Source organism: Sinohyriopsis cumingii, chromosome 2 (genome assembly GCF_028554795.1).
Source record: "Sinohyriopsis cumingii isolate HCF-2022 chromosome 2, ASM2855479v2, whole genome shotgun sequence".
NCBI lineage: Eukaryota > Metazoa > Mollusca > Bivalvia > Unionida > Unionidae > Sinohyriopsis > Sinohyriopsis cumingii.
In genome coordinates this window covers 71715343-71736851 of record NC_142962.1, presented here as the reverse complement: position 1 = coordinate 71736851, position 21509 = coordinate 71715343, and the positions used below count along the sequence as shown (strand labels likewise).

Below are 21509 nucleotides of genomic sequence, written 5' to 3'. Positions count from 1 at the left end.
CCATTACTATGTCAGCACCTCTTTATCACAGTAGGCCAGTTCCTTGTTTCCTTTTGGGTTCCATGCCAGGGCAGTGCTTTGTAGACCTTGTTCATGCTTATACCTGAAACAAAGATTAAGGTCAATAAAGATTAAGGATTTTTCAGGTTTCTCTCTCTCTAAATAAAACACATATTCATCTTTTATTTAGGTTTAGGTAATTATAATGATTCAACTTCAGTACTGATACATTCAAATCTTCTCATAAGAAATGTGTCTCAATGACACAGATGCCCATGCCAATATTATCCATCTTAAATACAAAATATTAAGACAAAGGGCTATAACTCTGTAAAATTTCAAATGAAAACAGTCAAAATCATACTTGACTTAGGTCTTCTTAAATTAATGCCTCATAACAAATTTTGTTTCAGTGCATTCAGTCCATGAAACTGAGTACAACAATTTTTATGATACAATTAGAGAACAAAGTTCTATATTAAACACAGACCATAATTTTGTTAAATTTAGATGGAAAATTGTGAAAATCAAATTTGATTTGAATCAATGAAATTATTAAAAAGTTACTGAAATTAAAATACATCTGGAGGGCAAAGCCTCTTGCCGAAATTTGATTTCAGTGCATTACATACTTCAAAAGTTACCGACTTAAACAGAATTATAATGCAACAGTTCTTTTTTCTTGTTTTGAGTTTAATGTAATTTCTCAGTGCAAGAATGACTACAGATGGCAGCAAGTATAACTGGTGGAGGAAGAACTCCGGGGAAACCCCACTAAGAACCACAGACCCATGGGAAGCTACTGGCAGCTTTCTCGCATACCCACATTGGTTATAATGCAACAGAAGGGCAAAGTTCCAAATCAATTTGGGGCCATAAGTCTGTTAAATATTCATAAATAGTATGCATCCAACATGACAAGTTCATCAACATGTAAAACCTCAAGTGACATTTGGTTTTAATCCATCAAATCCATAAAAACATTATAGCAAACAAGGGGTATAACTCAGATAAATTTTTGTCGAGAATGATGACTAGACCTCTCTCTTGTAAAGCTTCATAGCAAACTTGCACTGAATACATGAAGACCATAATATGGTTCTGAATGAGAAAAAAAATTCATGAAAGATGGAAATGCATAATACTTTATCGCACCCTCCACCACCGCATAGATTCGGAAAGGGCATAAACCAAATCGAGTACGTGAGATTTAAATTTGGAGGAAAACTACCATCAATCATTAAAGGTCCACCCCAAGTTTAATATACAGTTGAACCCGGTTATGTCGCAGGCCTAGGGGTTTGCCAAAAAGTGTCGAGATAACCGATGATCGAGATAAACGAAAACCAATATGGCGGCAATATATTAACATGTGCTTGAAATTTCTTTATGTACATGATGTGCGCTAATAAATGAGAATGTACATGCACGTGTTTTTGGAGGTTTTTTTACACAACAGCGTTGCCGCGATTTGTTTGATGAAGCGATCGGCATGCTATAAAAATGTACATACATGTTTGCTAACAACAAAAGGCATATGTGCACCAACTAACAGCAGAGATTTACCAGTATACAATACAAACCACCGTCGATTCTCGATACAAACCTTTATTATATTCTCCAACATTGCAAACACAAAGATCGCTCACAAAATCACAAAAAACGTGCGGGGTGTAGTTCGTTTTTACAAAAAGCTAACCAGTGTCAAAATTAAATTCGCGAGTCATTTCACTCTGACACAGCTCTGAAAAGTATCGTACATGCGGTTACTATCAAAAGACCGTGTTCTTGCAAAATAGGATCTCCATTCCCACGAAAGAAACTTACACGAGTCAACACCTAGCAATATTGGACCGTATATACTACTGTAGCATAAGTTAACACCCAATATAGGGATTCTTTCACTCCTGTATTTTGAGAAATAAATAATTATTTTTAATTATGCAAAACTTGTTTATTTGTTGTTTGCTATTTCTTCTTGCGGAGTTTAAGTCTCTGTAACCGTAACTTTTATCTGTTCTATTCGCGTCTTCAGAAGTCGGCCAGTTGTAGGTATAGTACGGTAGCATGATTGACTGTCACAGCATACAGTACTCGGCCCAGATGTCAGCATAAGCAGATTATGTAACAATGCACTGCCAAGATGGGGTTGTCGATACAAAACAAAGCGATTGGTCATGGGGATCGAGATAACCAACGTTAAATGGCAAATTTGGCCTTCTTTTGTGCTCGAGATATTAGGGTTCGGCGACATAAAAGAATCGACATAACAGATGAGAAAATGCTAAGACAAAGAGAGAATTTGGCGGTTCCACTTCAAAATCGTCGACTTAATAGGGTTGGCAAGTTAACCGAGGTCGAGATAAGTGGGTTTGACTGTACTTTCATCTGGATAGCTGAAATATTTGTGCAGAAACCACTTCAGTCGCAAAGACCTTGCCCTTTAACCTTCTGACCCCAAAATCAAAAGACTTCTTCCTTATTCCAAGAGTAAGTCAAGTACAAAATTCAGTCCAGGTACATGATGTAGAACTATTTTTATTCAAGTCAGTGACCTTGACCTTTAATATCTAACCTGGCAATTGAGTGGGATCTTATTTACCACAAGTGCAAGCCATTTACCCACTTTGTTTATGTATGTGATATAGAACCAATGTGATTGTGCAGAAACCATTCTTCTTTCAGTCACGGTGACCTACACCTTTGACCTATAAACATTTATGTTGACAGGGTTCTTCCTTACCCCAAGTGCAAATCATCCACAACATTTTAACTTAAGGATGCATAACTCATTGTGTGGAAGCCATTTTGCTTTTTTATTTCTTCTTCAGAATGACCTTGACTTTGGACACCAAAGTCAACAGAATTCTTGCTTATTGCAAGTGCAAGACATCCACAAAGCTTGATAACTGTAGAAGGTGGAGAAGAATAAGTTACTGTGCACAAACCATTGTTCTTCATTCAGTCAGTGACTCTGATCTTGTATCCTTTGACCCTAAAACTAACCCCAAGTGAGGCTATCCTCAACATTTTATAGCTGTAGAAGGTGGACTAACAGTTATTTGGCAGAAAACATTTTTTCTTCCCTCAGTCACAGTGACCTTGACCTTGTATAAAAAACAGTCTGGTATATATCTGACAAACCCCAGGGTACCAGTATGAATATTTATTACTAAAATGTCTTTGTTTTTAATTAAAAAAATTTTTTATACAAGAAATGTTTTAATGAATATGAATATCCCCCCAAAGTACCAGAAAAACTTACCAAAATGCAAAATCAAAATCAGATGCATGGAATTACTTGAAGACAGATATGGATAAAAAGGTGTAGCCTACCACATTCATAATGGTTATGGAAAAAGAAGAAAAGCAAGCACAAAAGCCACAGATCAAAAAACCATTCAACTTAGACTGCACATGACATGACCAGCATTAGGTATGCACATCCAAGAAACCATTATAATCAGAAATGTTCTAGGAAAGTTTCCTATGTAATACACCTTCATGATGAATAAAATCTTTAACAAATGAAACACAAAATCAAGCTAAGGAAAAATCACCATACGTTTTTTGTACATTATGTGAAATGAACAAGCTGCATATGAAAAACAAAGACAGCTTATAATATAATTACCTATCCACACATTTCCTGCTCTTGACATCAAAGAAATATATCCATCCATTGTAAGAAGCAGCTGCAAGACAGTTACCATCTGGAGATAATGCCAACACAGATATCATCTACAGAAGATAAAACTGACAGATTATATCTGTTGATCTGGTGTAATGAATCAATTCAGTATACAGCAGCATAAAATAAAATAAAAAATAAAAACACTGGCAAGCTCAAATCGGTATAAAGGAAGAAAGAAAAAGGCACATTGAAAACCTAGAAAAAGGATTTTTTCCCCCAGTAAACTAAATTTCTTTGAGAATACTTGTCCATAACATTTATTTGAAAATTTTAACTCCTGCTACTCCATAATTTATCTTTCCCTAAAATTTTCTCCAGAGTTATAACTACTACAACCCCCTAAATTCATCTTTTCATAACATTTACTTGAGAACTTTAACTGCTGCAGCTCCCTATATTCATCTTTCATCTTTCCTACAATAAATCATATGAATATTAGGAATACTATCTAAGGGAAGGAACTCTTTGAATGTAAAATTCTAATTATATCCACCGTTTCCACCAGAGGATTACCTGCCTGAGTGACACATTAGCAAAGATACTTGAAAAGTGAAGGTGGGTGATTGGATAAGTATTCTTTAAGAAACTTGTCACAGGCAAAAATTCCCATCTTCCATCAAACAGGAGGAAATGTGGACATCCTACCTCTACTTTGGTAATCCACCTGTGGATATTGAAATCACTCTCTTTCAGAGATGTAAGAAATTTGCTTATGACGAAGAGATCCCTCACACCTACATCCAGAGGAAAAATGAGTTTGGAAGGATAACAATAATGAATGACAGTATGAAGGTGCGAAACAAACATTTATTGTTTTCACCTTCCACATGCAAAGATGTGCTGCCCAGACAATAAAGCCTAAACTTGAGTAAAGAGTAAAAAATATTCAATACTTAGCTGTGGAAGCCTGAAGTGATATAAAGGTTGACAAATGACGAAGCAGGAGCAGAGATGGGACAAAGCAGGAGCAGGAAAGGTAATTATAATAGTATCTTGGAAGAGTTCCTTCCTTTATATAATATTCTTACATCTTTATGGTACAAGAGACAGGAAAGATGACATATTCAACCCTTTTAAAGAGGATTGGATTCAGGGAGGCAGTGTATCCCCCAGGGGTGTAAAATTGATGGTTAAAAAAAACCATGGTGTCAGAACTGGGGGTCAAATAAAAAATGTGGGGGTCAAAAATGTACTGACAAATTTTCATATGACTTGTACTTTTTCAGCTTGAAATAGGATATTGCTCTCTCTCTAAACATACAAATAAATCAACATGCACAATTAACAAACAAATGCATTGTCCATTCAAAGAATAATTTTATTAGTTCATTTTTGTTTTAAAGTCGTACTTTTAACAGTCTCCTTATAATCAATATGAAGCAATATTATAGCCCAACACAGTACATACAAGCAAATATAAAAAGCCAAATAAATCTTTTTAATAAAATGGCAGTCAAATTACTGCCTTTCATAAAATGTGTACCGTCATCATTGTACTTTGTCCTAAAACAGTAACTTATTTATCCAAATATCAAGGAGGATAATGATTCATCTTCTTTCTAATAAGTTATACTTGAACTTTAAGATCTATCTTTTATTGCAGCAAAGTTAAAAACCAACAAAATCTGCAATGACCCGCTGACTTTGAATTCCAAATAACGCATTTGTCTCTGCAAGTGTACTGATTTCTCTGTTGTGAAAGATTGTCTTGGGTTATAATGTGTTCTCCAGATATCCTGTGGCGAACGAGGGCAGATTTTAAAAAATTCTAAAACTCTGTCACGAAAGGATTATTTACTTTTGCAGTCTTCGCAATCACGCTATCTTAAGTCACACCAGTAATCCTAATGTATGAATACCGTATTCCAGTCAAGGGTATTATTTTCTCCATTTTTCATTAAAGTTAGATCCACAGTTACTCTTCTGTGTTCTGTTTCACTTTCTTCGCTAATGTGTACAGCGTTTTAATCTGGAGATCACCTTCTTGTGCAACAAGCATTGAGATTAAACATCTAGATGACATCTTGCTGAGCTCGATGGAAATCGTGCGAGAGCTTGCGAGATTAGGGGAAGCTACTATGTCATAACATTGCCTATGCTAGTCTGGTTCATTGTTTTGGATGTTCCCTGCATTGCACTCTGCTATACGAATAGAGGAGCACAAGGCAAGGAACAAACAAAGTGGTGAACCAGTCAATGCCTATGCTCGAAGTATATACGATGCCATCTATCGTCCAATGCATTGGATATTAAATAAATCCTGATCACATTATGAAAATCCTTTGTGTCAAAAAAACGCATGGCAACAAAATGTGTGCGTCAATTTTCTCCAGCATGCGTCCCTGACACACAAATGTGCGTAAAGGGAAACACTGCAGGGAGGGTAGCAAGGAGTTAAAATATTAATGTAAAAATGTTATTAAGTATTCAATGGAGAAAGACTATATTTCTCACCAATTGTGTACAGTATTGTAACTGCAACACTAGGGTTCAATGAAGGCTGACACCTTTGTTCTACAAAATTTCCTGTAATCATATCAGGAGGTGCTGTCTTTAACTGTGTTGAACAGAATACATAACATACATGCTAAAACCAGTATAACATATTTCCCTTCTTCTTGTACAAGAACCAAGAAAAGTTCATTTTGTGCATTAAAATATATCTATATATTAAAATATACCTATTTTATACATATCTGATCATATTTTACATGTTGAAACATTTCTACTACCTCTCAAGCAAAAACAAAAAATGACGTTAATTCTTGCAAGTAATAAAACTTAACAGCTGTGATATCACAAGTCAGAACACTTCTCTCCCCATTAGAATCTATCCTTCAGTGGGATAAGTATGCTGATATTGTGCATTAAAGTTACTACTTCTACTCATGCTGTTCTAGATTTGAAATGAAGTGGAAGAATTTCCCTGTGTATTATAATTAGGTAAGTAACCAAATATTTGAGAAAAAAAAAGATTGTTTGAGAATACAAACCTCTGTAATACTTTCATCTGTAAAGGACCCTACTTTTATCCATGTGCCTCTTTCATATATATGAATCTCCTTATCTACTGGTATGAAAAGATGCTGCAATGGGATAGAGCAATGAACATGAACAGAATCACAAAAAAACAGCCCAATATAAAGCCATGTTGCTTTAAAGGAAATAAAACTGACATGAGATGGCGATCCTGATGTGGCTTGATTTATTTTAATTTTGCAAGATTTTTATATTACAATCATATAAACATATTTCATGATCTTGCCATTCTGTTTTGCAAGCAAAATCTATACAAAAGAATAAAGAAATTCTGGATTTATTTTCATTTATTTACAAGGGCATCAAATTTCAGTTTGGTATTTTTTTAAATTTAAAAAAAAACACATTTTCCGAGCTACCCCAATTCAAGGATTTGCTTCTAAGTTCAGATCTTTATAGATTTTTATATTGTGGATTAACCACTGTAAATATCCAAAATAAAAGAATACTAAAGAACAAACATATGTGAACAACAAAAGTTAAGTCACTTCAATGGCTAAAACAACTACACTGTACTGGCAGTATTAGCACACATTAAACACCTCCCAAGGTCAATACCTTACACTTTGTTTGCCTAACATCAAATGGAGCCAAGACAGCCAAAAACACCCAGCTAATCAGTTACTGGAGCACATCTATACACAACTATTTACAATAACCACTGTCCATTAAATTACATCTTTGGAACAATGGAATGATCATGGTGTAAACAGTGGTAGAATTCAAGTTAGGAACCACAGAAGAAAAAGGGAGATCTGACACAATTACCTGTGGCTTTGAACCTGTGTAATATCCAGGATTATTTACATGACAAAAGTTAATCTGAATCCAGGAAACTTGACTGACATGATATTTAGTGATTTTGTCTAAAACAGTGATGTGTGTGCTTTAATAATAGGCTTTGTGTGTGTGTGTGTGTGTGTGTGTGTGTGTGCATGTGTGTGTTTGCATTTCATGCAATAATTTTTGAATTTAGCATTGTGTTCCTTTGGAACTGTGTGGATAAAATAAAATGTAATTTATGATGATTTTAATTTTAACACTTGTAATTAAAAGTATAAATGCTTGTATTAATACATGCTTTATTTGTGCTCATTTACATGTAGCTTTAACATGCATGTGATTCTACAAGCAGTAGGACAAAAACATTTTAAGGCCATCTACCAAACATACCATTTTATACTTGAAATCTAAAGTTTTTTTTAAATACAAATGGCAGATGTTTAATAAAAGTGAAGAAAGAAGGAAACAAAACTACAGTTCTATCCACATTTTACAGAAACCAGCCAGAACCAGTCTACTGGAGTCTGGAACTGTCCCAGTGGTCACTGCAAAGCCAAGCACCCGCATATTAATCTAATTATTAATTCTCACACATACCTGACCAGTACTATCCCAGCATAACCTGCAGAGAGTTTTGGACAAGCTTAAGAAAAAAAAAGAAAGAAAAAAATCAGTACCGTTGTATACAATTCTAATGAAGGTTTCTTATGCCTAACTGGTTGCATGGATGGGATTAAAAGAATGGCTTTTTCCCCCCAAAAGGGATGACACCTATATAAAACAATTAAAATTATATGTAAAGAAAACCAGCCACAGAAAAAATAACACAAAGTGCATTCCCCCTACCCCAGGTAGATTATTTCAGAAATAAAACATATTACAATGTGTTAATATTAATATGCAAGTACAGTGTCACCCCTCAAAGCAAACAGTTGTAGAATGGAACAATTTTGGCTGTCTAGCTGAAGTGGACATTAAGGGATGTATAATATCTAATGAAAACAGTGGGAAGGAAGACCAGTTGCTGACTGGTTATAAGTGCTACTGTCCCAAGGTTGGAATTTAATTACGTTGCCGAGTAACACAACATCTAGACAGCTCAAAATCGTTACAAAAAAATATTATCACTTTCCAAACATTAGGATTTGCCCACCAAAATGCACTGACATACAAATATTGCAATGAAAAATACATTTCCAAGCAAGGAATCCCTCACAATGTTTACATGTTTCACAAAAAATAAAAAGTGCAATGGTATAGCGATTTCAATAACCATGAGAGAGGAAGGGAGGGAGGGAGAGAGAGAGAGAGAGAGAGAGAGAGAGAGAGAGAGAGAGAGAGAGAGAGAGAGAGAGAGAGAGGGAGAGAGAGAGAGAGCAATTCTGCTTTTAAACACAAAGAAATTGAGATTACATATAAACATTAGCAGGCTCATACAAGAAGACACTGAAGCATCATGTAACATGATTGGATGGGTTGATTTAGTTATTAACATAAACATATGTGAGAACTAATGATGGGGGGGGGGGTGCGCAATCACCGCAGCCACCTGAAAACTGTTGCTTAAAAGGCATATTAAAAATGGGCTTAGCAATTATGTCAACAATGTCAAATTACTGAAATGGCCATAGTTGCCCAAACTGCATCAACTCTTTGGGAAAAAAAACCAAGCTTAAAGTCACATGAACAAACTGTGGATTCGGAAGTAGAATTAAAAGCAATAACAAATCCAAGGTTAAAAGATTGAAGATACACATGTACACAGCACTGAAAAAAGTGTAGGACCAGTTAGTGAGTGCTGCTGGGAAAATCAAGTCATATCATTATCACCTTTTACAATTCAACAGAAAAGCCTACTATTATGCAAATTTAATTATGAAATAAGTATATGCAGTAAATAAAACTGTGTTGACTGACAATAAAAAGTCTTTAAGCTTTGAACATAGGTTGTTTTAAATGCTTCTTGTTAAGTGACTCTTGTTATTTACAGGTTGGTTGTTTTCTCCCTCATTTAGCTGTGTTATGCACAAGTTGAACAATATCAATAATGCTTTCTCGATACAGCGCTTGAAATTGCAAAGCAATGTGTTTCCTCAAGTAGATAATAATTTTGTGTAACCCCTATGGGGTGAAAGACTGAGTTGAAAATCTCCTTGGTGTCAGAATTTGGGGTCAAATTAAAATTTTGGGGGTCCCTGAAGCACAAATGAGGGTAAAGGGAAAAACTGATATCTATCACCAATTCCACTGATTGCTATTAACATGTGGGCTTTATATTATTATTAAAGGCTACAAACAGGTTTCCCATATAGAACTTTTTTATCTACTGTATTTACTCACTTATAAGTCGAGTCAAACTGCAGAGACCCAAAATAGGCCCTCACATGATGTGCCATAGTATTCATTAGAACAACACAGAGGTGAAGGAGCTTTTGGCTTCATAGGTTTTAAATCCCAATTATTTCCTGTTTATTCTGTGTAGATGATGGACATTTTTGTACAGGAACTATGTGCTTCTATCAATCACAGTGACCTTGACTCTGACCTTTACCATAAGTGCAGATTAAATTGAGGTGTATTATGCTGGTTGGTATTTAACATCACTTTCTTAACATTATTGGCTGAACCATGCCAAGGAAATGGGAGCCAAGTGTTTTCCCAAGGACACACAGAGGCAGCTGACCCTGACTGACCAAGGTGGGTATCAAACCTATGACCCATGGATTATGAGTCAGACACACTACCAACTCAGCCACAATGGTTACAAATATGTGAAGCAAAAATAATGTTATTTTGCAGAAACCACTTTAAATCTTTCAGTCACAATGACCTTTTTACTAAAACCCCAACAAGCTTCTTCCTTAGCCAAAGATCAAATCATCAACAACTTTTGGAAACCATATATGAAGAACTCAAGTTACTGTGCAGAAGCCATTTTTCTTTTCCCAAATTGAAATGTTCTTCCTTATCCCATGTGCAAGCCATCCACAAAGTTTGGTAACTGTAGATGGTGTCTAACAAAAGAAATCAAGTTTGTAATGTTGGGTTATTGTGTGCTTAATGCCATTTTTTTAAGCATATTATAGGCTATGGCAGGCAACAGTACTGGTTTGGGAAGAACCTGGGAAAACTCCAGCAAACACTGACCCATGGGAAGCTACTGGCCAATTTTCTCACATACCCACATTGGTAGAGTCTGACCAACAAACCCATATAGACAGAGGCGATATTTCAGTGATTAGTAAAGATGAACACTTTTGACTAATATGCCAACCAGGTCCCTGATTGGTAATGTACATTGACCCATAAAGTATAATTTATGTCTGCCTAGCTGACATAATTTTGTACAATATACCGTACTTTCTTCCCTTGTTACCAGAGTGAAACCTTGCTCACTGCAACATTCAAAGTAGCAAGCTGTCCACTGTCCAGTGAATTTTCTGTTGGGTTCACTATTGTGGGGGGGGGGGGGGGGCGGGCGTCACACACTAACTGGCTAGTTAATTTGGGTGGATATATGCTGAAGGGGTGGGGTGGAGCAAATATTTTCTTTTCTTTAAACTGTAAGCAGAACAGTTTCAATGTTCATTCCTGCAAACATGTTGTAAGTTTTGTGCATATCTGTGACATCCTCAAAATCTGGGCTATTTCCAAATGATCAATGTAAGCAGTAGTGGTAGTGGTGGTGGTAGTAGCAATAATAGTAATAATAATAGCATGGACTTTGTACAGTGCATGATCCTTAGAAACCCCAGCACTTCACAATATTAAATAACACAAAAACGTACACATTGACAAGATTACAAAACAAGCAACAAGAAATTGTTTTTAAAATAACTTGCTGACAATAATTAAGAAGTAAACATTAAAAATGTTTACTTTTTAATTATTGTCAGCAATTAATCTTGTCAATGTGTATGTTTTTGTGTCATTTAATATTGTGAAGTCTTTAAATCTCTTCTTGTAGTCAAAATAGGTGAGATTTAAGATCAGTATTTAATGAGATCAGTATCCTTGTGTCTAACATCTATGGGCAATTTATTCCACATAGCTAAGCACTGGTACACAAAAGAATGCTGTAAGTGGGAACAATGAGAAAATAGTCGGAGGAAAAGCACAAATTTCTAGATGGGGTGTACCCATGGTTGAGGTTAGGCATACTGGACTGGTGCCAGTCAATGAAATGCAGCAAAGTGAACTGAACAGATTTTGTATTTGATTCTGGATTGAACAGATAGCCAATGGAGGTTACAGAGCTGGGACAGGTGTGCTCAGTTCTCCATACACTAAGGATAATCAGAGCAGCCGTGCTTTGAATTCTTTGATGCTTCTGAGATGAACCAGACAGAAGTGAATATTACAATAGTCCAGTCTTGAAAGGGATTTCCAAATGCCTGAAGCTATAAACAGCAAATAAGGAAAGTACTCTTAGACTATTCTTATGCAGCAGTCACCATTTTAAGAATATTCTCAAACGTATATGAGTGGAATTAAAGAGATGAAAATAAAACTGACAAAAACAACATCTTATTGCTCTATTTTTTTAAATACTTTGTAATGTACTAAAAACTTGTAATCCATGTATAGGCAAGCATAAAATACAATTTGTTGAAAAAAAAGTGTAATGATTACACCCAGAGATTAATAGTTGTCATGTCTGTATCTACATCCATGCACACAAATGGATGCTGAACAACGACATGGGCCATTTGTAGCATATTTGGGAAAAATCTGTAAACATCAATCATTATTCCCTTGGGTTATGTTAACAGTCAGTAGAGAGTAGATCGGACTTCTCATGAAGTACTTAGTATGAGGATGAAAGTTTCAGGTTAGCTTTCTATATTTATTGTGTACAAGACTTAAAAGATGAAATCTTATCAAACATGGCGTTTATAGTCAATTTTCATGTGTAATATATATCAATACATTGCTTATCTAACCTTCTGAATTTCTTTGATACTCACCTAACATCATTAGACTTTGGCAGAAGACTCCAGCTGTTTATTTGTTTCTGGTCAGACATGGACCAGGTCCTGATGGTGCCATCACAACTGGAGGAAGCCTAAAGATCAAGGAAAGAAAATGAGGGTTAAAATTAATCAGAAACAGGAACACAAAACTGATGCAAGCACACTAGAATTTTGCCAGTTTAAATTAGTAAACAGCAAAACTGAACTAGAAGATGCACTGAAAAAAGCTCATTTTATGCCGTGTGAAACCTATAAATATACTTATCTAGGAGTCATTTCTATATCAGGTACATTTCAATGCCTGCTTTTCATCTGCCTAAATTCAGGTTAGAACAACTTTATTTCTGACATAATGGAAACCGACACAGAAGGTTAAGGCTTTAACGGCACTAACTTTTATTATTAACTTCATTGATTTTCCATTCATTTATTATTAACAATCATTCATTTATTTAAGTATTTATTTTATTTATTCATTTTTTTATTTTTAAATATTTGTTTTTTGTTAAGTATAATTAGAATTACCAGAAACTCTTCCTTAGGATCCAAGGCCAAACTAAGAATAGGCGCTTCATGACCAGAACATACTTTGTGACTGCAGCTGCTGACCTCAACAATTTTGATTGAGAAATCACTGAAAATAAAAGAAAAAAATATTTAGCCATAGAGGATTGGATTTCTTCCCAATTGCCTCTTAAATCAGGGGTTCCAGTAATTATTCATTTTTAGAAGACACAGACAAGTTCAAAACCTCAAAATCTTGTATAAATGAAAACTTCAGTCATCCATATATGTGTTAATGTATTGCATTTAGAAAGTGTTGGATAATGAAAACAAATCCTCAGCAGAACAAGAACAAAATTCAATTTGGCAGCATTTACAAACTGTATTCTGCCCTGTGATTAAGTTCTACTTAGAAGTGTAATATAAGTTGTATAACTGATAAATCCTCCAATTCAAGGCCATAAATAAGTTGGGATTGAAGGTTGAGTTCTTGCAGAAACAGCCATGCAACATAGCCATTTTTCTGTTTTATTTGTTTGTCTTGTATATGTTTTGTATTTGCCTTTGAAAAAAGACTCGTTAAAGAGTTGAAAGCGCTCAGGCTAGTTAGATACTAGTTTTGCACTGTTTGTTGTCAGTTTATTCCATTTATATATATATATATATATATATATATATATATATATATATATATATATATATATATATATATATATATATATATATATATATAAAATGTTTACAAAAATTTTAAAACCAGTACAAATGGAAACACATATTTTTGCTAGGACCGAAGAAACTGAAAGAAACCTATCACCTTAATCTTTATACAGCAGACATTTTCATACTTCATTTTCTAGCCTGATACATAATGGCATCATATATTTACGAACATACCCAGCCCCTGCTACCAGCTTAGTTCCTGCCTTGTTCAGAACCATGTGACTGATGGTGGCAGTGAACCGCGTCAGGATACCATCCGGGGCTCCATCAGGAAAAGTGTAGGCTTGCACATTGTTTGTGTCTGTTGCCACAAAAAATCTATCATTCTGAAAAACATATATATATATATATATATATATATATATATATATATATATATATATATATATATATATATATATATATATATATATGTATATGTCTCCATAAATTAACTTTAGTATGACAACAAGAGTCTCAATAGAACAATGATTTGACTGCAAATAAAACCTGCCCTGTAAACATATGATGCACAGACTGGGATACATGTTATTAGTTGTAATGATTGGTCCTAAGAATCAACATAAACCCAGATCTGTCTGGCACATCAAGAGGTGGCAGATCTGCTCTAAACTCTTTGCAAATGGATTGTACTAATATATGAGCAAATACGGCAACAGTCTGAATTCTTTCAAGACCACAGTTGTTGTTGGTGTATCAGAAGTAAACTACAATTGTAATTGAGGCCCTGAGTGGTCTAAAGCGCTCACCGTTCCAGATCACTGCCATCTCACCTCTGTCCACGTGGGTTCGAGTCCAAGGGTTGACTAGCGTGGGTACATGGGAAAGCCTGCCGGTATCTTCTCGTGGGTCGGTGGTTCTTCCCTGGGTTTTCCAGGGTTCTTCTTCCACCAGTAATACTGGCCACCATGTATAGCCTATCTTGTGCTGAAAAATGGTGTTAAACCCTACAACAACAACAATTGTAACTTTAATTTATTTAAAACAAAACAAAATGTTTTATATGTATAGTATTTTGGGGAAACTCACCAACCTTTTGAAAAATATGGAAAGAATTTTCTGAGTAGGGGGAAGGATATAAAAGAAATAATGATATAGCTTGAAAATATAATAATGCAATTTTCACACCTTGGGATTTTCTTTTGTGCACAATTTCTTAGAAATCAGCAAACATCCCACAATTAAGAATCTTGGAATAAATCCTGCTCCACTCAAATACTGTAGTATCATTTATTTTTGGGGTATCAATTTTTATGATTTTTAAGAAGAAAAAAATCACGGTGTGTCTATGTGTGTGTGTACTTAAATGTTAGGTTTTGTTTATCAAAGTTTGCATAATCATAGGTATTCAATTTCACAGATTAACCTGAACTAAAACTTCAAATAATAACTATAAAAGAACAAAACTAGAAGGACAACAAATGACAGTTGCTTGTATGGTTAAAACTCTACAAAAGCTGTATAAGCACAAATCAAACACTTGTAACAATCACTTATGCAAAAAACAATCTGTATGTTTCTGGTCAGCTGACCCTTTTTTGTTGCTGACCCTAGAATTTTTTCCCACCTGGGTAAAATATTAATATTAAAAAAAAAAATCCAAAAATTGATTTATACATCAAATTGAGCATTTACCCCACTACTTAAAATGCTTTGTGTAAAATATAATACATATATATATATATATATATATATATATATATATATATATATATATATATATATATATATATACATCCAGACACACACACACACACCTTACACTCAACATGAAAGTGAACCAATGCAGTGAACAGAAAGCCATGATATTATTCTCCCACCATTTTCGCAACACTAGGCATTGAGGATCTAAAACAAAACGCCAAATTATTAGTGGCTTATTCACCAGTTTATAATTTCTAACCTTGTTATCACTAGGGTGTCTTTAACACAGCCATCCTGTTTGCATTTTAATCCAACAAAGTTTTCAGCATTACAAAAACAAAACAAGAGCATGTGCACTGTATTTTTCTGGTTCCTGGAAAAGTCCATTTTCAGTAAAGGTGTGAGGTTCCTTGGTCTTCCCATCCAAATGGTAACTTTTTTTTAAATACTGTCATTTGCATCCAATATTTGCAATTTCTAATTTTCATATTTCTTTAAAAAATAAAAAATACATAAAAAGAGCAAGCATTACAAGGAATGTAACTCCCATATAACAGAATTGTTCCAAGCAAGATGGTGAACTACATTATGCACGTTGTCTGAAAAATACACTCACCCACACAATATGACAGCAATCTAAGTGAATAATCTCCTGCTTAAAGTGAAATACAAAGGAGATGACTGTTTTAGAGAACCTCTGACAGATTGGAAATTTAAGTTTATGAGTGAAATTACTAAGTTTTGAGATTTTTTTTTACATCCTTGAAAAAGTAGTTGGAGGGGGTACAAGCTGCTGGAAGAGTAGGCAAATACTTAATTATAATATGTTATGTATATTTAATCTGCATTATTTGTTGGATTTTCTTAATGATTACGTTAGGTACATCTGTATTTTATACCGGACCTTTGTTTAAAATCAAGCTAATGGTGTTCCTGACAAGTTACATTTATGTTGTAAACAACATAATACATAGCTAATATTTCTTTATAAGAAATGAGTAAATATTCAGATCACTATTAATTGTAACCATGTTTTTTTTAGGTTTGAGCTCAAGATACAGTCTTAATTCTGACCTTAGAATCTTCCACACTGGTAATTTCCTATTAAGAGTATTTACAGAAAATGTAAATTGCAACATAGGTCAAGAAGAGGGCGATACAATCTTGTTTACATTAAGATAATTCATTCTTGCCTTAAAATCTGAAGCAGAATCAGTCTTATTGCTGTGTTCAGTTTTTAAGGTTATTAAACTTTTTAATTCAAATTATTATTCACTGGAATTAAAAAGTGCTCAGTAATACTAATGGACTAAACATTTCAGTTGGAATTATAGTTAATTCAGACAAGGATATTTTGGATTATATTATTGTGATATATCAAAAGACTATAACACATCGCCACATTCCGGCCCATCGCCACACTGAAGACTACAGGCACATCAACCCGTTCAATATCGAAATTTATTTGGAGTACAACCTGGAATTGGAACTTAATACAGTTGTACTTGTGACAGAACTTTTAGGTCTATTTGGGATTTAATTCACAATACTGTAAAAAAAATTTTTTTTTATTTTTTTTGATCTAGGGAAATAAATTATTTGCTGAATATTAAAAAACTTGATGGGGCCCTGTGTGGCTGAGTGGTCTAAAGCACTCACCGTTCCGGATCACTGCCATCTCACCTCTGTCTGAGTGGGTTCGAGTTTCAGTCTCCACTAACATTGGTATGTGAGAAAGCTTGCCAGTAGCTTCTTGTGGGTCAGTGGTTCTTCCCAGGGTTTTCCTGGGTTCTTCCTCCACCAGTTATACTGGCCGCCATGGTTAGCTTGTGCTGAAATATGGTGTTAAACCCTACAACAACAAAACTTGTTAGTTTTTACATTATTCGATCACTTAGTTTAAGACAATAGTCATAATAATTAGTAATTTAAGTATAGATCTTTTGATCTCTCCATCAATTACTTGTTGATGAGCATGGGATCAAAACAATGGCTTAACAGTGGGAAAATTACTTATAGATCCCGAGGAGTTTGGATAACATCATCATTCCAGAAATGAAACAAACCCATAACCAGCTACCCCCATGCTAAACTATTTAAAAAGGAGTGTTGACTTTTGGTGTGTTTAGAGCCAACTAAATGGGATGATACTAAATAAATTGAAGAACAATAGTAACTCCTTTTTTAATGCCGGCTTAATGTACAAGATAACTTCAACCACTACACTTAAAACTTCATCAATCAAACCAATTCATGATAAATGGGTAATTGTGGCTAACATAAAACTGTGTGGAAAAGCAGACCTATTTATCCTTGGATTTGAGGAAATTGGACTTGTTTAATGCAGCAATTTCAGGATTATTTACCTCAATAAACATTTGTGTACCAGCTGACCTGAATGTTGATTAAATGGTTTTGTCAGAAAATTGGTGAAGCATCAGCTTAATGTATATACTAATTATTTTTCAGTAGTTTTCATGCCTAAGCAATAGTACTAGCATGACAGTCACGTTTGTTCATTATGATTAGGTATTTATGCATCAATGAGATGTGCTTTCATGATGATTTAAAGTTTTGACAATAGTTTCACTTGAAAGAGGAATCAATGTTTTAAATCTAATTAACATTTATTGTATCATTTTCCTTTATTTTCCTTCATTTTCATTTGGAAGTGCTTGAATACCTTATGCTATTTCTCATTTCTCTTTATCCTTTGTTATCTCTCACAACATAGCGATTAAAGTCATAGTGGAAATTATGTCTGCTGGATACTGTATCGATACATATGTAATGAAACAATATAAATTGCTTTATAATTCTTTTTTCTAAAATGGTGAAAATAAAAAGCACATGTAAATGGTAATATGTTTAATGAGATTATAGACAGATTGATTTATAGATTATAGAAATATAAAAAAAAAAGTTTTGTTGATCTCTAAGAAAGAAACACAAAAACGGGAGAGGGTTCTTCATCATATCTGGCTTATTTTTGGTTGGATCTTTAACTTAGTGCTTCAGGATGAAAATGAAATTGATGTAGTGGTACCCCACGAAAATTATTGATAATAGAGTATGACTCTTTAAAGCAACATTTAAAACTTGTGATGATTCTCTGAATGTTTACTGGCTCTCAAATGATTAATTTTCCGCCACAATTACGTTCCTTTGTTAATAACGATCTTCCATGATCAAAAAGTCCATGCGCAGACCTGCCAACCCTGACGAGTCCATCTCAGTAAGGCAGTTGATGTTTTTCCGTAAGTTTCACAAGTTTCAGTAAGGTGTAACAAAATGTCATAAACTGCTATTGTAAAGCTGAAAACGTAATTAAAAGTTCGGTATTCGGAACATATAGCAAAGACAAACATTATGTTCAACTGAAAAGTTTGTGAAGTACACGTAGACTTTATTTACCACTAGTACAGTGCACAAATGTTAGTTCCAAACCCAATGCATCTCAATGGCTTCTTAATGTCTCTCAACCTGATGTAATTCCTGGAAATTCTTTTTCCATTTCACATGACGATGACAATCATATTTCCCGCCACGAGTCATACTCAAATTGGCATGTGATGTCTAATAAACATAATTGTGTCCCTTCCAGCTTTTATTCACAAGAATCCGAATATTTCTTTTTAATTTTCCTGTGTTGATTATTAACACTTTTAAAGAGGCTTATTTTTTCTTTCGTCTGACATGCATCACTAGCTGGATGCCATTTTTGTAAAACGAAATATATGATTAACAGTTTGATTATGCAGACGATTCGCATGAACAAATAGGTGCAGTGTAAAGCATCTGATGTGCTGCTGTAAAGTTAGTCTAGTTCCCTGACCAATTTCACTACTTCTAATATGAATCACGGATCCAAATCAAACACGGATGAACAAATTTTAGCAATTTTTTGGGCAATGATAATTTTTCAGTAGTTTTTGCTGTTTATGCTGTTAAGTCTGTATTTTAAAGGTAATTTTCATAAAACGTATGGTAAAATTGCAAGAGCTGGCAGGTCTGCACGTGTCCAGTCAAGCAAGTAACTAATTTGTATTGTGTGCCTAATATCCATTGTTGCCTGCCAAGCTATTTGTAAGCTAACACCTTTTTTCATGTTTAGAAATATTGTCAAGACTTTGTCTTCCTGGCAGAGTTACTTTTGAATTCCAGGAACCCCAAGTGTCCGAGTGGTCTAAAGCTTTCACCATTACAGATCACTACCATTTCAACTGGCTGCATGGGTTCAAGTCTCGTGTTCAGCCAATGTGGGTATGTGAGAAAGCTTGCTGGTAGCTTCTCGTGGGTTTGTGGTTCTATCCGGGGTTTTCCCGGGTTCTTCCTGTACCATTTATACTGGCTGACATGCTTACTATTAACTAGTGCTCACATGGCTTTAAGTTAACATGCAATTACAGGGATCGAGCTGGGCTTTGCCAATGTCGCAAACTGAGTTCCCCCCCCCCTTACTGGCGATTAAATATACCATCTGGTGATCTTTTGGCGACAATATTATTGGCTGTTAAAAACTGTATGTAGTCTTCGATGTGGAGATGAGAAATTCAAATACACCATGACAGGAAGCCACAAATTTGGATATAAAATTGAATTCGAATTTATTGTTACATAAACAAATCTTTTGTTCATATTGACAAACCACCCTAACATGGCACTGTTATATCATAATCCACTTATGCTGACATCTGGCCTTTGTACTCTGTCCTGTAATAGAACCCAAATTTCCATGCTACCTGACTAGCTACAATAGACCACCTATGAAGGCAGAAATGTGAATGATTACAATCAACCAGATGATGCCAAATTTATATGTCATTTTTGAAAAATGTACCAGAAAAATAGTTTTGCTGAAACTTTAAAGAAAGTTGAAGGATCGGCCTTTGAAGGATCGACCGTTCTGTATATATACTAAGCAAATGAAATTTTTTGTCTCCGTCAACATTGAACAATTATTTGACGTTGCCGCAGAATAACAAAGAAACATTTGTCTGATCCTTCAAAGAGTGCCTTTTGTGGTGTTTTCAGTAATATATGAACCTTTGATCTAAGAAAGTAGGCAACAAACTTCAATAAAAGCATCCCTGCATGTACATGTGATTCTAAAGTACTGCTTTGGATATGTATGTAGCAGAAACCAAAGACAACCAGTCAAGTGGGCACCACAACTGTTCCATCAATTTTTGCAACCGGTGCAATGATGCATGGCCGCACGATGGGATTTAAGACAAGCTGTTGACTGGTTATTTAACAGTTGCAATCTGGCGAGTTTAGACCAAATGCAGGACGTTTTGTTTGAGGTATTAAAAGTAATAATGGGATCAAACGTGGTTGTGTTGGCTTTGGTGTCTTTGATTTTAAAAATTCGCCAACCTTTGGTGATATTTTTTGTGTCTTGTTTAACTGCTATTAACTTATACCAGATGTATTAAGTCAAAATTGAATGAATAATAATTCAGCGAGGATGAGGACCCCATGCTCACACTTACTCTATTGTAATGAAACACTGGTTCAAAAAATTATGCAGTACATATAAACAACATTAAAAGAGCAAACAGAAACGGAAACTCAATAAATCAAGACATGCTTCCGATGCTGATGAACATAAACACTGTTAGAGCAATTTAACAATGGCTGACCTTGGGACTTGGAGAACAAATGCTAAGTGAAATTTGTTTTGATCCAAATTATCACACTTAATAATTTGATTTTGTTTTAAGTATGGGCATATGGAAATCAGAGTTGGGATTGTGCAGTTTGAGGCAGGTAACCAGCCCTGGGACTGTGTCTAAAAAAAATTCTTTGAGCTCTGGTCTGATACATGTAATTTCAAATAACTTGGCAAGTGTCAAATTGAAATTTGTAATTATCAGGTCTATAGATAAGCAAAATTCAATTTTAAAAAAATTGCAAAAATCTACATCAGGGATCTCAAACAAGCAGCCTGCAGGCAGCTTGCCAAACTGTATCCTATGGCCTGCAAAAGGATTGGCGTCACAAGGCATCATGAGAGATAAAAATGCCGTCATGCAGCCCTCAGGGTGGTTTTGAGTACGAGACCCCTGACCTACATAAGTAATACATCTTGAGGCTCTTCTTACAGCAGATATTGAAAATCATGGTATTCTACTAGCCCTTAGACT

The 21509-nt window shown here is 34.8% G+C and overlaps 1 protein-coding gene across 1 annotated transcript in view; it reads right to left on the bottom strand.

Moving 5' to 3' along the window:
- LOC149805146 (WD repeat and HMG-box DNA-binding protein 1-like) overlaps positions 1 to 21509 on the bottom strand; it is a 116053-nt gene that overhangs the window by 80461 nt on the left and 14083 nt on the right. Inside the window, exons 3-9 of the mRNA XM_089947826.1 lie at positions 13891 to 14042; positions 13015 to 13123; positions 12484 to 12581; positions 8114 to 8159; positions 6688 to 6780; positions 3635 to 3741; positions 19 to 103 (exon numbers count right to left, since the gene is read on the bottom strand). Of these exons, the coding sequence (XP_089803952.1) occupies positions 19 to 103; positions 3635 to 3741; positions 6688 to 6780; positions 8114 to 8159; positions 12484 to 12581; positions 13015 to 13123; positions 13891 to 14042 (690 nt within the window). The remainder of the gene's footprint in view (positions 1 to 18; positions 104 to 3634; positions 3742 to 6687; positions 6781 to 8113; positions 8160 to 12483; positions 12582 to 13014; positions 13124 to 13890; positions 14043 to 21509) is intronic.